Source organism: Staurois parvus, unplaced genomic scaffold (genome assembly GCF_062004578.1).
Source record: "Staurois parvus isolate SC_StPar_1 unplaced genomic scaffold, SC_StPar_1.0 ptg000525l, whole genome shotgun sequence".
Taxonomy (NCBI): domain Eukaryota; kingdom Metazoa; phylum Chordata; class Amphibia; order Anura; family Ranidae; genus Staurois; species Staurois parvus.
Window position 1 is genome coordinate 245,116 of NW_028318321.1, and position 17,385 is coordinate 262,500.

Below are 17,385 nucleotides of genomic sequence, written 5' to 3' on the forward strand. Positions count from 1 at the left end.
TCCAATCTGACAGAGCTTGAGCTATTTTGCAAAGAAGAATGGGCAAAAATGTCACTCTGTAGATGTGCAAAGCTGGTAGAGACATTCTCAAAAAGACTTGCAGCTGTAATTGCAGAAAAAGGCGGTTCTACAATGTATTGACTCATGGGGGCTGAATACACATGCATTCCACACTTTTCAGATCTTTATTTGTAAAACAATTTTGAAAACCATTTATAATTTTCCTTCCACTTCACAATTATGTGCCACTGTGTTGGTCTATCACATAAAGTCCCAATAAAATACATTTACGTTTTTGGTTGTAACATGACAAAATGTGGAAACTTTAAAGGGGTATTAATACTTTTTCAAGGCACTGTATATATGCTCTAAGAGTCTGTTCCATCCTCCGAGGCCTCAATGGCTCTGTCCATTGTTGCTGGACACTGTTGTGTGTGGTTTTCCATGATCATGCAGATTTTAAGAGTCTCATCACCCAGATATTCGCTGACTCTGATAAGGGGCCACAAGTTCACTCCCATGCCCTCTCTTGCAAATTCTTTATTGACTTGTATATAGCCGTAGAGGCCATTGAGCCATCTAACGCATTTAGACTGCTTTGATTCTGTGTCACTGCACAGTCTTTGACTGGTGAGCTTGACTCTGAGGAGTTGCAGTCTAACTGCTATTACTCAAAATTACAGGAAAATGTTATGCCTCTTATTGATGCAGTTCACACTATGAATCTAGGAGACCAACTTGTTGCTTCCCATGATGCTGCTATGGGTCATTTAATACAGTTAAGGCCACAGAAACATTTCCTACTGTTTCTCTATGGGGATTGAGAACATCTTGACAAGCTGTATGCTTTCCTGAAATTCTTATTAGCCTTCTATCTATTTAGTGGGAATTTTGTGCAGAAGTGGTCTCACTGTAACTACTTCAGCTGCGGAAGATTTACCCCCCTTCATGGCCAGCCCATTTTTTGCGATGCGATACTTTGACAATTGTGTGGTCATGCAACGCTGTACATAAGTGAAATTTATGTAATTTTTTTTCACACAGAGATTTCTTTTGGTGGTGTCTGATCACCTCTGTTTTTTTTTTTTTTATTCCAAAAATACTTTATTAATATGAGAATAGACAAGATAGCATATAGAGCATATACAGCTATAGATCACACTCAGAACATAGACATGACATGTCTCCCGTTTCGCAGACGGGACTTATTGTAAACTGTAACACAAGGCCACGTGGAGTGGAACAGTACATCAAGCATACACTACAACCAATGGATACGCAGAGGAAAGTGGATACAGCAATGTAGGTGTATGTTATCACGTCTTGAATCTCAGCATTTATTTATGATGGAGTGATATAAAGATTAGGGTATGGAAGGCACTAGATGTTGTGGATGTCGTGGCTTACGTATTTATATCTTGAATGTATGATATAGTTGAGATGAGTCATATCTGTGTGAAGGTAAATGCTCTATTTGGTTGGTAAAGAATGAATGATAAAGTGGTATGACAGGTGTGGAAAAAGAGAGGTAGGAAAGAAGAACAGAAAGAAAAAGAGATGCAGGATGAAATGGTGGGGGAATACGGAGGAAGGGAGGAAGAGAAAAAAAAAATTTATGGGGGGGGGGGGGGAGTAAGAGGTTACGCAGCAGTAGCGTGTATAGGTACTAAAAAGCTAAAATGGAGCACCTCCCCATGTATTAGCCAAGCCAGAAAGGTAATTATAAAGCTTAGAATATGGTATGTGTAAGATCGGACAGGGGGGGTAACACGTGGAGCAGAAATCCCGTAAGGCATGTCATGATATAGCTCTACATCCCATCCTTACATGTGATAAAAGTGTCCCCGGTGATCTGGGTATTCCCCTATACAGCATTGTATTAGGTCATTTAGTCCGGAGACACCTCTGTTTTTTTTTTATTTTTTGCGCTATAATTGAAAAAAGCAGATTTAGAAAAAAAAACCTTTTTTAATATTTCTGCTATAAAACATATCCAATAAAAAAATTAAAAATCGAATTTCTTCATAAAATTATTCTGCTACATATTTTTGATAAATCCCAATAGGTGTACATTGATTGGTTTGTGCAAACGTTAAAGCATCTACAAACTACGATCTGTATATATACTGGAATTTTCTTTCAATACTAGTAATGGTGGCAATCAGCGACTTCTAGAGGAACTGCAATATTGCGGCAGACAGTCTGACACTAACACTTGTGAGAACCAGTGACACTAGTACAGTGATCAGTGCTAAAAATATACACTATCACTGTATTAATGGCACTGACTGGGAAGGGGCTAAACATCTAGGGCAATCAAAGGCTTAACTGTGTGCCTAACCAGTGTTTCTGTGTACTGTGTGTGCTGCTTTTACTAGGAAATCTGCTAGATTTTATTCCCTGCTTCGCAGGAAAAGCAGCTGCTAACAACACAGCTCTTGTTTATATAGGCAGAGCTGTGTTCTTTCAGTGTCTTCGGCGATCAATGGGTGCTGGCGCTCATCCATTTGCAGCTGTTGATCGGCTTCCGCTGTGTCCAATCACAGCAGAAGTGGCGCACGCGTGCTGCCTATGGCGAAAGTGCAAAATTACGTTTAAATATGTCATTTTGTACAGTAAATTTGCTATAAGGCAGACTTAAAGTAGTTAAAGAGGAACTAATGTCCCCAATACTTACCTCTTCTTCAATGATCTGACATCCCTTGCTGGTGCCAACACCTTTGACCCAGCTGCTTCTGGGTGCCAGTCATGTAGCATATGGAATCTGTGCTGGAATATAAACTGAGCTGCGCTAGCGTGTACATTCTGTAGAAGACTACAAGTAGGCATGTAGGTTTATTTTATTGCAGGAGAGGCATTCCATAACTTGTCTGCAATAAAATGCAAACTTGCTCAGTTTTTTTTTTTAAAGGAGGCTTCAGCAAGGCTCTTACTACAGTAGAGGATGTAGTTGTCTTTAGGGATCAACTGATAGGTGGTTATAAAGTGGTTCAAAGCCTCTGTTCACACTGGCAGGCCCTGTCTTTGATGTCTGCTTGCTGTGACCTTACTTTTCCAGACCAGGTCTTCTGGTCAAAATACCCTAAAAGAGATCTAACTGGTTCCGAGGTCATCACGTGCTAATAGAGCATGTGGAACAGATGGCTGAAGCATTACATGTAATGGTTTGCTAGAAGCTTTTCATCTCATTTCTCATGAGTCCCATATCAGTTCTTCATTAAGGATGATGCTGGTGGCAAAAGCATCTTACCCAGCGGAAGAAGCCCAGGGAACAAACTGCAAGTTTTATCCCCCTTTGTCCATTCATTTTGTTTCTCCAGGTCATCAGGTCATTAGAGACTCCCCCCTTGTCCACCACAAGTGGCTAACTGCCGGTTCACTTGCAAGAGCTAGCACTCAAAGTGTGCAAAATGCTCATTCTAGCCTTCTGTGTATGAATGTGTGCCTGCATTTCCAGAGTGGAGTGATGTTTGTTGACCATTGTGGGTGCTTGGACAGCTTACATCTCAGACATTTAGGTGCAGGAGGGTGTATCTCAGGGCTGAAAATTGAAGTTTTGTTCTCTGCCCCCTCCTCAGTTTCTCACCTGCCTGTGTTACTGCTCATATTAGCAGATTTCCATTGAGCCCTCTGGGTCCTTCTAAATCAAGGTGCCATTGCCAGTGTCCCTGTGGTAGAACAGTTTAGGCTCTTTACTCAAAACGGCTCACTGTTTCCAAGACCAAAGGGGTCATTTGCCTCATTCTGGATTTCAAAGCTCTAAATGTTTTTATTTGAGTTCAAACATTTTGCATACAATTGATAAAATCTGACAACACCTCCCTTCAGCAGGGGGACTTAATGGCTTCTCTAGACATCAAAGATGCTTACTTACATGTCCACATCTTTCTACTGTATCAGCAAATCCTATGCTTTGCTTTAAGACCCCTGTACTGCCAATGGCCCTTCAGCTTCTTGTCTGGACCTTTAATATTTACCAAGGTGCTAACCCCAGAACTTGTCCTCTGCAATTCAGGTTACTTCCCCACTGTGGGATATTTAGATGACCAACTTGTTGCAGGAACAGTCGGTGTTGGCTCTGTTGGACAACATGACGTTGATTTCTCAGACATTGCAAAGATTTGGATGGATCTTGAACCTTTAAAAATTGCCTCTAGAACCGCTTCATCATCATTTGTAGTATCTGAGTGCAGGCCTGGACACAGCTCGGGTCAGAGTGTTTCTTCCAAAGGAAAGGTTTAGGGAGCCACCGTGTTAAATTTGAACTCTCCACTCCAGCAGCTGTCTGACTCTTGCGTGAGAGTCCTAGGTTTGATGGTAGCCTCCTTGGACACAATCCCATTTGCCTAGTTTCACTCCACCTTTACAATGCAACATTCTGTCATCGTGGGACATGTCAATCTGGTCTCTGTACAGACCAATTCTTCTATCCCAGAGGACTAGGTTGTCTCTTGCATGGTGGCTCAGAATTTGGGGAAGTTCTTTCTTCCATTTTTTTTTGAGTATCCTCACTATGGACGCCAGCTTGTCAGGCTGAGCAGGAGTCCTGGTAAGTCTGTTGGTGCAAAGGACTTGGTCTTGGACTTCCTTCTTGCCTAAGGTAGCTTCTGCTTTTCTCTTCAAACAGGACATTGTTCTTTCATCCCCTCTGTCCTGCTATAATTTACCAAAAGGAAATTGCCCTCCATTGTCTGAATGTAGTTCGGGTTGTGAGAGTTTGTCAGTCACTGCTTCTTTCAGAAAAACTGACTAATTTTGTAATCCGCTATAGACCCTTTCAGGTTGCATCAGCTTCTTGTCCTCCATCTTTACGTGGATCAAGGAGACCATCCAAACTTATGGTTTCAAGGATCACGTTTCACCCTTGTGAGTGTTTCTTGGCCTGTTTGGCTTAAGCAAATGTTTTTTATAGTTGTAGGGCTTCCACCTTGACTTCTTTTCATACATCCTCTATATTCTAACACATGGGTCTCCAAACTATGGCCCTCTAGCTGTTGAAGTACTACAAGTCCCATCATGCCTCTACCTCTGGGAGTCTTGCCTGTGGCTGTCAGAGTCTTGCAAGGCCTTATGGGACTTGCAGTTCCTAAGCACCTTGAGGGCCATAGTTTGGAGACCCCTGTTCTAGCAGATGGATCACCTTTGCTAATTTTGGGTGTAAGATCCTTTTCTTGTACTTGTTAGTTTTTGATGGCAGTGTTTCCCCCTACCCCTCCACCCATTTAGTCTGCTCTTGGTGATATTTAATCACCACTGTGTGTTTTACTTTTTGCAAAATAAACGGAAAAAGGCCAAAAATTTTGGAAAAAAACACGTTTTTCTTCCTTACTGTTATAAAATTTTGAAAGTAAATAATCTTTCTTCAGAAATTTAGGTCCAATGTATTTTGCTACATTTATTTGGCTAAAATAACCAAGATCAGTATTTATTATTTAGAGTGTAGGAAAGTTATAGAGTCCGTAAACTGTGGTGTATCTGAAAATCGATCAGTCCTGATGTACTGACTGTCTATCTTATTTCTAGAGGCCTGCAAATGCCAGGACAAATATCCTCTAAATTACCACTTTTTTGGAAGTAGAATGTCCAAGGTATTTAGCAAGAGGCATGGTGGGTTTTTTGAAGTTGTAATATTTGTTCATAATGTTTTGAAAAAAAAAATCAAATTTTTTTTTTGTTTTAACATACTGTCACCAGTGCAGTACAGCGTCATGATATAACTGGTGTGGCAGTGATTAGGGATACTGACTGGTGACAGCCGCTTAGACTGTCGGGACCATTAGTCCATTCATTCACAGAGAACTGACGTGGCCATTTGGGTGGAGCCCCACACAGCCAAGCTGTTTTTGAAAAGTGACAGCTAGTATGGGGAACTTCTCCCCGTACTACTGTCACAGGGAGAGGGGGGCAGCGAGCGGTGACTGCAGGATAGGGAACATGTTACATGTTCCACCCTAAAAATGGGTGGAACATGTAACATGTTCCCAAAGGTTAACTTATCCTTTAAAACCACTTGCCGCCCACCCAAAGTACAATTACTGCTAGCAGTCAGTGCAGAGTTCTGTGTTTGCAAACACATAGAAGTATGTACACAGAACAGCAATCTGGCTGTTTCTTCTCCCTGAAAAGCAGGAAGAAAAAGCAGCCAAATCTGTGAGTAAAATCAGTACATATTACACTTGTTAGGCACACACTTGATAACTTCATTGCCCCTTGATGTTATCCCCTTCCTAGCCAGTGTCATTAGTACAGTGTACAGTATTATCACTGATCACTGTGTTAATGCCACTAGCAACGTCAGTGTCACGTAGTGTCCCTCCCAGTCAGTGGCAGTGCCAGATTGTCGCCACACTATCACAGTCCCACTATAAGTCACTGATCACCACCATTACTAGTATAGTGTCTATACAGATCAGTATCTTGATCACTGTCAGAACTATACTATAGTGTCAGTAGTATAGAGTCCCCAAAAATGCAGTTTGTTTTTTTTTGGTACCAAAGACACGTAGCATAAAACATTTTGGCCTAAATGTATGAAGAAATTTGATTTTATTGGAAATGTTTTATATAAGCAAATATTTTTTTTCAAAATTTTCCTTTTTTTATTGTCTGAATAATACAAATTAAAAAACCCAATGGTTATCATATACTATCAAAAGAAAGCTCTATTTGTGTGAAAATCTGAGCGTATCCACACGGTTTTATATGTCTACATTACACTTCAGCTTTAAGGGCTCATTCCCACCAGGTGCAGTGGGTCTGCCTTGGGCTGCTATTCCAGTGCAGTCCCACCGCACGACCAGGCAAAATGCTTGTGTACTATGTGGCTGGTTTACACCATCACGTTGCAGTGGTGTGCAGGTGGTGTAAGCCAAAAAAAAAAGCAGGTTGAACTATTTTCCAGCTTGGCACAATGTGAGGCAATCACCACCTTGCATATTGTGGCAGCCAAACAAACTTAATGAAATGAAAAACGTGACCAGTGCAATGCGCTGCGATCGTTTATAACACAGTGGCAAGTGCAAATAGACTGCAGGTGTATTTACTATTGTTTCACACAATAAAACAACCTGTGATAAGCATGTAAGCTTCTTTTGTTAAATAACATTTAATTATATTGCTTCCATGCCATTTTATGATAAAGGTCAGTCATGTCCTTTCCTTTTGAAGCTGTAGACCATGTTGCAGTTAATACTTTGTTGATGCATTGCAGTATGTAACTGTTTAGAATGTGTTCAAGTTACAGCTTTTTTGCTAAGCAGTAAAGGAAATTTTGCAATTCTACAAGTTTTCATGTCACAATCTGTTGGTGGCCACAGGCAGAATACATTACCACATGACATTTTACATGTAAAAGATGACATTAAAGTACAATTTTTATTAAAACATGAATATTTACTGTTATTTTTACTAGATAGTAAGTTTGCTATACTGCATGCGCCTGGTGATCTCAATAAATGCAAGGCCACATCCGCTATAGACTGTATAATTTAACCATGTTGTGGGACAACATTCTGTTTATAACACCAAAACAAATTACTGTGTAATCCAAGTAAATCAATCATTCAGTCTATGATGTGATAAGTGTGAAAATATACTGATGTTCTCCACTGTAAACAAATGACCCCTTTAAACTTTAAAGAAAAACATATGAAATAGCATTACAAAGACCTGTAGGTGGTTGGATTTAAGGTATCATTAGATATCATATTACTGTTCTCTGATACCTTAAATTCAGAAGATAATCAATTAGCCCATGGGTTGGGGTGCCTGTGACTACCACATGTGCACTTGGAACCATAGGGGAGAATAGGACAGCTGGAAATTTCACCTGATAGCTTGCTGTTTTTTTAGAAAGGAATGTAGTCACCATATAACAGTGAACACTTCTAGAATATAAGCTTTCATACATTGAGCATTGTGGTCAATTTGCATGTTATGATAGTTTTCTTTTTAAAGCAAAAGTATGGGCTTATGAAATATATCTACAAAACTCACCTCCATGCTGTAGCATAGCTGTTCCACGTCAACTCTAGAAAAAAGAACCAAGCAAGCACATGAGCACTGATCAATTATCTCTCAGTCTGCTCCAAGTGAAGAGCAATGACTGTCAGTCACCACTCTCTGCTTTGCTCCTCCAGCGCCAGGCTGGGGAGGGGGCAGATGCTGCTGGAACTGGCTCTCAGCCGCATTCTGAATGTTGGTGACATCAGTCAGGCAGGCAGGTGGATCCCAACAATATTTTTGGGATAAATCCAGAGCCTGAAGCAGGCTGCCCTGTCAGCTGATAGTGGGTGATAGCTATCAGCTGATTCAGAGTCACAGGAGAGCAAAGTAAGAGTTTTCATTTGACCCATAAGTGAAGTATGGGCAAAAAAGCTTTGGACATGCATCTTTTTTTAATTTCTAGGTGACTTTCAGTGTCTGTGCATAGAATATATTCAAGTGTTGAAAAGGTTTAATTTCCATAAACAATATTGCACTGGCCATTAAAACTGAAATTCAATGTGCTCGCCTATCCTGGCCAACGTACTGATGAAATTTTTAAAAAAATAAAAGAAACTAGCTGGGGTCCCTGCATTCTCTGCTATTGTAAAAACAGCAGACTGGGCATCCATGCAGCCATTTCTGTGGCTGGATTCTCATTGCTGGCTGCTGCGGCTGCTATGCTTGCACAGCCTCCCCGGTGCCCTTCCATGCTTGGCTGTCCCTAGCTTACCCCTGTCACCCACCACAGTTGCTATGCTTGCAAGGCATCCTCGGTGTCCTGCCATATGTGCCTGTACCTAGCTTGTCCCTGTCGGCCGCCGTGGCTTCTATGCTTGCACAGCATCCCTCCAGACAAGCCCAGGCCGCATGTTGAACTTTTTTGGGCCACAGGTTGGATACCCTTGTTTTAAAGCATGCTTACTGACGGCAGATATCTCACTCATTTACCTCCAGCTTTAGGCTCCATGCGCACTTTTTTTTTAAGCTGCTAGAAGCTGTTATTAGCATTTTTATTTGTTTTCTCCTAGAAGCTAAACAGTGTTATTCTATGTGCCCATGCATGCTATTTTAGGCTGTTATCGTTTTCTGAGCTTTAGCGTCTAGGAGGAGAAAAAAAATTGTTTTTGTGGAGTTATTTGGAGCATTTTGCCAGCAGAAAAAAATCCCTAAATGCTACTAAAACGCTCCCAACAGCTTGTTTCTAGTTTTTAAATTTTTTTCCTCTACCTGTACTGTAAAAACACTAATAAAACGCTAATATTCCTAAATGCTTCTAAAGTGCTACTAAAAAACAATATTACCGGCGTTTTTTATCCAGTGTTTTTTTTAGCTTAAAAATACGCTAATGTGCATAGAGCCTTACTGCCCAGAAGCATATGGCCTACTCTTACCTAGGTTGACTATACCCGAGTCGTGTCTATGTTTTGTCTTTGGTCAGCAGCAAATCGCATCATGACTAATTGCAAACTCCCTGTATTGCCTTATGAATACTGCATGCTAGGATTTTAAGTCCCTCTTCTTGGACAAATGTGGGCATGAAAATATGTGTGCCTCCTCTTACCACTAGAGTGTCTTTCACCAGCACACCTTTGTAGATAAGGAATCATGTTTTTATTGAATCTACAAATTACTATCACATAGCAACCTATGATAACACAGATCTGTGCAATGCAGAGGGGTAACAAACACATCACAAAGCACAAGGTATCATTTGTTTACACTGAAACATACAATACATTATATCTGAGTCTATGGAAATATTTACTGATGGGGCCCTCCATAATCCAGTATGATATTGTTCATTGGCTCCTAAAATTTACCCAGTCATTCTTCCTGCTCCATGTTGGCAAATTGCAGTATTTATTTAGCTTGCGCTGAAGCAACTGAAAAGCTTACATCATCCCGCACCTATTTACCCTTTGTGCCAGACGTGCCTCTGATATCTGTTACAAATCAGATAGCTGCAGTTGCTCTTATGGAAAGCTTGTATATTCCCCTGTGTCATCAAAGCTGTTTTCTTACTTTATCTGTTTCCTTGCTAAGCAAACTCAGCCTGGTGCATTTTAACTGAGTGGCTTTGACTGTTGAATTCTAATTCTTATTTTTTAAAAATGTCTTATGTTTTAGTCTTGTGTATTAAACTACTAGTTCGGTTCTGGCTGCTTATGCTTACTACACTGTTCCCTGAGCACATTTACATTGTTTTACACACATCATATACTATGTATCTCATAGGCTAGCAAGGCCCTGGTTGACTTAACTGTGTCAATACTCAGAATGGAATTGCTGCAGGGAGTTGGACCTTTTTAACCACTTGCCCTCCAGAGGATTTACCCCCCTTCCTGACCAGGCCATTTTTCGCGATACAGCACTGCATTACTTTAACTGACAATTGCGCGGTCATGCAACACTGCACCCAAATTTAATTTATGTCCTTTTTCCCACAAATGGAGCTTTCTTTTGGTGGTATTTGATCGCTTGTGCGTTTAATTTTTTGCGCAATAAACAAAAAAGCCCGACAATTTTGAGAAAAAAAAAACAATTTGACTTTTTGCTATTAAACATGTCCAGTAAAAATATTTCAAAAATCTAATTTTGGCATAAACTTAGGCCAAAATGTATTCTGCTAGATGTCTTTGCTAGAAAAAAATCCCAATACATGTAAATTAATTGGTTTACGTGAACGTTATAGTGTTTACAAATGGCGGTATATATACACTGGATTTTTTTTTCTTTTATACTAGTAATGGTGGCGATCAGTGACTTATAGCGGGTCTGCAGCAGGCATTCTGACACTGGGGGGGGGAACTGACTGTCACTGACATCCCCAGTGAAACTAAGACAGTGATGAAAAGCACTGCCACTGTACTAATGACACTGGGCAGGAAGGGGTTAACATCAGGGGCAATCCAAGGGTTAACTGTGTGCTGTGTTCTGTTTTACAGTGTGCTGTGTATGTTCTTTACTGTGTCAGCGATTGCTGGGTGCCGGCTGGGACAGGATGATCGACAGCTGATGCCGCCAATGGCGGCGCAGGTAGGGCGCGTGCGCCCCCTACACAGAAATGCAAAATCACATATAGATACGTGATTTTTCACAGCCCTGCCACCCTGTAGCAGTATTTCTGCTATAGGGCAGCAGGAAAGCGTTTAAAGTGGTTCTAAAGCTTTACGTGTGTTTTTTTTTTTTTTTTTTTTTTATCTTCATGCATTCTCTGCATTAAGGTACAAAACTTTGTGTCCCCAACCCCCCAGGCCACCCCCTCCCTCCCCTAATACTTATCTAAGCCCAATCTCGGTCCAGTGCTGTGCATTAGAGCAGCATCTCCTTTCCTCCTCACAGGGCAGATTGATAGCAATGGGAGCCATGGGCTCCTGTTGATGTCAATCAAATCCTATAATGAGGGGGTAGGGCAAAGCCCCACTGTCTCTGTTTAAGGATGCAGGCATCTGGGCTTGTAGCAAGCGGCTTGCTGGGGGAAAACTTGGAAAGAGAGAGGAGCCAGGAGTGCCGCCTGGGGACCCCAGAAGAGGAGGATCAGGGGCTGCTTTGTGCAAAATCATTGCACAGAGCACATAAGTATAAAATGTTTGGTATTTAAAAAAAATAAGTTTTAGCAGAGGTACTGCTACAGGGTGACACGGCTATGCAAAATCACGTATATATACATGATTTGCATTTCTTGGTAGAGGGCGTGCGCGTACCACTATTGGCGGCTAGAGATGTAAATCACCGGGTCCTGGCTGGCACTCGGCGATCGTCGGGCAAAGCTGACGGGAGAGGCCTGTGTGTAAACGACACAGGTCTCTCTCCTGTCAGGATGGACATGCTGCTTTGTATCTGTTTGCACAGCAGAGAAACAAAACAGCATGTCTCCCTAGTGAAACACAACACACACAGCATACTGTTTACCCTTTGATCGGCCCAGATGTTAACCCCTTCCTGCTCAGTGTCATTAGTACAGTGTCAGTGCTTTTTATTAGCACTGATCACTGTATTAATGTCACTGGGGAGGTCAGTGGCAGTTAGTTCCCACTAAGTGTCAAAATGCCTGCCACAGTCTCACTATAGGTCACTGTTTTCCACCATTATTAGTATAAAAAAAATGAAATTAAAATTCCAGTATCTATACCGCCATTTGTAGATGCTATAACTTTCACGTAAACCAATTAATTTACACGTATTGGGATTTTTTTTAGCAAAGACATGTAGCAGAATACATTTTGGCATAAATTAATGAAGAAATTTGATTGTTTAAATTTGCTATTGGATATGTTTATAGCAAAAAGTAAAAAATATTGTTTTTAAAATGATCAGTCTTTTTGGTTTATAGAAATAAAATAAAAAATGCAGAAGTGATCAAATACCACCGCAAGAAAGCTCTTTTTGTGGGGAAAAAAATAACAAATGTAATTTATATACAGCGTTGCATGACCGTGCAATTGTCAGTTAAAGTAACGCAGCACCGTATCGCAAAAAATCGCCTGGTCGAGGGGGGGGGGGTAAATCCTCTGGAGGGCAAGTGGTTAAGTAAAGTTTTAGAAACAACTTAACCTTTTAGTCTTTGCAGTTTGGGGGAGGGGGCGCTGCAAGGGTAATTTTTTGTGTTACACAGAGTTGTGCTCTAAAATGTTGTTACGTTATACTAATTTAATTTGTGCAAGCTCTTATTTATTTCGGAATGTTCCTTAGTAATTGTGTTATAAACTGTGGAAGATTTGAATTTGTGGAGGTAAGTGTTGAGGCTTGCTTAACAATTATGTTTTGAGGTAGTGACACTAAAGCAGTTATCTGCTCAGGAGGAAATAATATCCTGACTGCCAGTTGCTTCCATGGGCAGTTAATAAGGTCACATCACCTTCTCCAATCATCTCATGTGTAATTTTCTTTTCTTGTCCTCTAGGGTCTTTGTGAACAGAAGTCTAGCCATGGAAAAAATCAAGTGCTTCGGATTTGATATGGATTATACACTTGCTGGTGAGCATGGAAAGAATTCTGTAGCCTTACAAAGAATCTATTTATAACTTTTCCTTTTACCCTCAGCATGTTGTCACCTTTTCTTAGAACTATATTAGAGATATATTCAGATATTATTTAGGTCAGCTAAGCCTGGGAAACCTTTGAGAGAACAGGGAATGACATGAAAGGCATGCCAGCACATCCCAGCCTAAACCAGTAATGGAATAGGATTAGGATTCTCCTGATGTTCTGATAAACATGGACAAGCTGCATCTTACTATTATAGAAACCATTTTTGGTCTACACTCAAGCTTCCTTTTTCTCTGTATAGCAGCATATTTAGATTAGTCATACTCAAGTATAAACTTTGAATGATTGTCATTTGATTGATATAATTTTAGTGGGATCAGGCAATGATTGGGAAATGAAAACCAAACCTGAACACCTGCTATGGTGACTGAAATTCATCAATACCTTTGTATAGTAGTTTTTGCAGTCACACTTGTAAGCTTCTTTCAAATATCTATCAAATATGGTAGCGTGCTTATACAAGACGATCTGGTTTTTTTTTTTTGTATCTTTGGATAGTGGGACTAAAGACAGATTACATCTATAGTTCCGAAAGAAGGGTTTTATAAATCAGGCATCATATGAATCATTGAATCTTGCTTTAGTAGCCAAAACAGTTTTTTTCACATTTGGATAGAGTAGGCGAATGTCAGTTTTGCAGTCTGTGTACCATTAGGTCTGTGTACCAACAGGTGTCCCCATTGGAAAATTCTCCCTTACTGTTTTGGGGACAACTCTAAAATTTAGAATTTCTCCCTCACTTTCTTTGCTGTTAAAACCAGTACAAATAGAGGGGTGAATTTTCCCAGCAGATACACCGACTGTAATATAATTTGACAGAGAGGGCTCAATACAGTTTGAGTTGCATTTTGGACAGCTAGTGTATCAAATAATTTCATAATGGGTCTTTAAATTGTAACTAAACACACAACAGTAAAATCAGTCTGTAAATGCAGTAAAGCATGCTTAATCTACTCACTGTGGAACCTAAGGGGTTAATCCTCTGAATTGTGTATAAATGCTGTTTGATCCTGACTTCTCTGATACTCCTCTTCTTCCAGTTCCCCCCTCTTATCTCCTGATAAGACATATCGTGTGAAGTCACTCTGCACATGCCCAGTTTGGTGCGTATTGCTAGAGAGGTTTTTTTTTTTTCTTGGGAGAGTGCATGTGATCAGCACTGTCCAGATAGAGGTCAGGGGTTCTTCATCCCCCTAGAGCAGAACGTAAACTCCTACAAGCTTTAGCCAGTGCTCTGCTGAACACTGATAGAAATCACAAGACTGTTCTATACAGTGAGGAACAGAAGTATTTGAACACCCTGCGATTTTGCAAGCTCTCCCACTTAGATATCATGGAGGGGTCTGAAATTCACATTGTAGGTGCATTCCCACTCTGAGACACAGAATTAAAAAAAAAATCAGGAAATCACATTGTATGATTTTTAAAGAATGTATTTGTCTTGCACTGCTGAACATAAGTATTTGAACACCTGAGAAAATCAGTGTTAATATTTGGTACAGAGGTCAGACGTTTCCTGTAGTTCTTGACCAGGTTTGCACACACTGCAACAGGGATTTTGGCCCACTCCTCCACACAGATCTCCTCTAGATCTGTCAGGTTTCGGGGCTGTCACTGAGCAACACAGAGTTTCAGCTCCCTCCAAAGATGTTCTATTGGAGTTAGGTCTGGAGACTAGCTAGGCCACTCCAGAACCTTGATATGCTTCTTACGGAGCCACTCCTTGGTTATCCTGGCTGTGTGCTTCGGGTCGTTGTCATGTTGGAAGACCCAGCCACGACCCATCTTCAATGCTCTGACTGAGGGAAGGAGGTTGTTGCTCAAAATCTCACAATAAATGGCCCCATTCATCCTCTCCTTAATACAGTGCAGTTGTCCTGTCCCCTTCGCAGAAAAGCACCCCCAAAGCATGATGTTACCACCCCCATTTTTCCCAGTAGGGATGGTGTTCTTGGGATGCAACTCATCCTTCTTTTTCCTCCAAACACGACAAGTGAAGTTTAGACCAAAAAGTTCTACTTTGGTGTCATCTGACCACATGACTTTCTCCCATGCCTCCTCTGGATCATCCAGATGGTCATTGGCAAACTTCAGACGGGCCTGGACATGTGATGACTTGAGCAGGGGAACCTTCCGTGCAATGCATGATTTGAAACCATGACGGCGTAGTGTTCTACCGACAGTGACCTTTGAAACTGTGGTCCCAGCTCTCTTCATGTCATTGACCAGCTCCTCCCTTGTAGTTCTGGGCTGATTCCTCACCTTTCTTATCATCAGTGATACCCCACGAGGTGAGATCTTGCATGGAGCACCAGTCCGAGGGAGACTGACAGTCGTCTTTAGCCTCTTCCATTTTCTAACAATTGCTCCAATAGTTGATCTATTTTCACCAAGCTGCTTGGCAATTGCCCCATAACCCTTTCCAGCCTTGTGGAGGTCCACAATTTTGTCTCTGGTGTCTTTTGACAGCTCTTTGGTCTTGCCCATGGTAGTAGTTGGCGTCTGACTGACTGTGGGGTGGACAGGTGTCTTTAAAGAGCTCAGACAGGTGCTACTAAGTTAGATTAATGAGTGGAGTAGAGGTGGACTTTTTAAAGGCACAGTAACAGGTCTTTGAGAGCCAGAATTCTTGCTGTTTCTTAGGTGTTCAAATACTTATATTCTGCAGTGCAAGACAAATAAATTCTTTAAAAATCATACAATGTGATTTCCCGAATTTTTTTTTTAATTCTGTCTCTCAGAGTGGGAATGCACATACAATGTGAATTTCAGACCCCTCCATGATTTCTAAGTGGGAGAACTTGCAAAATCACAGGGTGTTCAAATACTTCTGTTCCTCACTGTACTGCTGATGAGAAAATGTATTTTGCAAATTACTAAAATAATTGCATTTCCATATAGTATGCACTGGGAGAGACCAGATATAGTGAATCCTGGGTTTAGTAACACTTTAACGTATGGTTACACCCTCTGCTTTTTGCGCCCCCAATGTCTCTTCTTCAAGGAACTAAGCCTACCTGCCTGTTTGCAAACTTCTTTAGAATGTACAACTGTTTACATTCCGGCACAGATCCTGTGTGCTGGGATGACTGAACTCCCGCACATGTTCAGGCCAATGAAGATGGCCACAGCCCAGCACCTGAAAGAAGCCAGGTAGAAAATGCCAGCGAGGGACTTTGGACTGTTGACAGAGAGGTATAGTAAGTATTGCAGACTTCAGTTCTGCTTTAAGTTATTAAAGATGCAAGTTTTCGAGATAACTTAGATCCTTTCTTCAGGCTTTATATATTTCTAAACTACAACCCCCAAACGTTCTGCAACAATCAATGGCTAACACAGTATAATACTCTACTTTTGTTATGGTGGAAGAAGAAAAGGGTAAATGTATAGCATTCTTGTCACATTCCGATTTACTGCTTTCTCTGTGGTGTCAACAAGGGCATTTCTCTTTCCAGTGCACTCATGCTTTGGGCTCTTGGAGAAAGTCTATTGCAGTCCCTCTGTATGAAGTTACTTGGGTCCACTTAAGCTCATCCAACTTCTTGTCTTAGTGGCATTCATTACATTAGAGAGATAGTACAGTGGTGGCGTTATAGCATGGGTATTGAATGGCAGCTTATGGAAACATCAGAGTGTCAGGGATGAAAATGAGCCATCAATCAGGTGTGTTTACTTGTAAACAAGATTGGGTGCTCTCATGAACATGTACTGTACAAAACATGGCTGTCCTGGTGACCTTTAATTTTTGATAGGATTTCTAACCCTTCGCAGTTCTGTCCAAATTAATAAAAAATATTAAGTTTTTTCTTTGGAGTACAACATCATTTCTTTGAACATAGCGTTTCCTTGACATACCAGAGCTAAGTAAAACTGTGCAGTTATAGCGTTGTTTCATGTTCACCTCTTTAGCTGTTTCTCCTTGCGAGTCTTGTTCCTTACATTATCAAGTAATACGTTATGCAGTAAATTAGATGTACACAGCACACTTATACAGTTCTTGAACAGATACTGGTGCAGACATACTCACCTTTCCATCACTTTTCCACTGAATCAGTTGCTGCACAGGAGCAGGGAGAAATTCTAGGTCCCCTGCCCTGAGCATGGAGTTCATAGAGAACTTAGTTGTCTTGTTCTCATCTGCAAACATTCTACTCTGACAACTAATACACGTGGGTAATCTGTATTACATATAGAAGTGCTTCCTACTGCTAAAGGAGAGAGATTACCGTAGATATTCTAAATGAAAATTGAGTTTAGATCTTCAGCCTTATACCCACCCCCCAAAGCCACCCCATCATTCTAGTACAAAATTCTACCAAGATCAGCAGTGAAGGCTGCATAATAAGTCCC

At 40.9% G+C, this 17,385-nt stretch overlaps 1 protein-coding gene across 4 annotated transcripts in view; it reads left to right on the forward strand.

Annotated features, from left to right (window-relative positions):
- Nucleotides 1–17,385, forward strand: part of NT5C2 (5'-nucleotidase, cytosolic II) — a 158,503-nt gene that overhangs the window by 67,914 nt on the left and 73,204 nt on the right. For all 4 annotated transcript variants that reach the window (XM_089690241.1, XM_089690240.1, XM_089690239.1 and 1 more), the window contains exon 3: nt 12,890–12,963. In XM_089690241.1, coding sequence (XP_089546367.1) covers nt 12,890–12,963 — 74 coding nt within the window. The remainder of the gene's footprint in view (nt 1–12,889; nt 12,964–17,385) is intronic.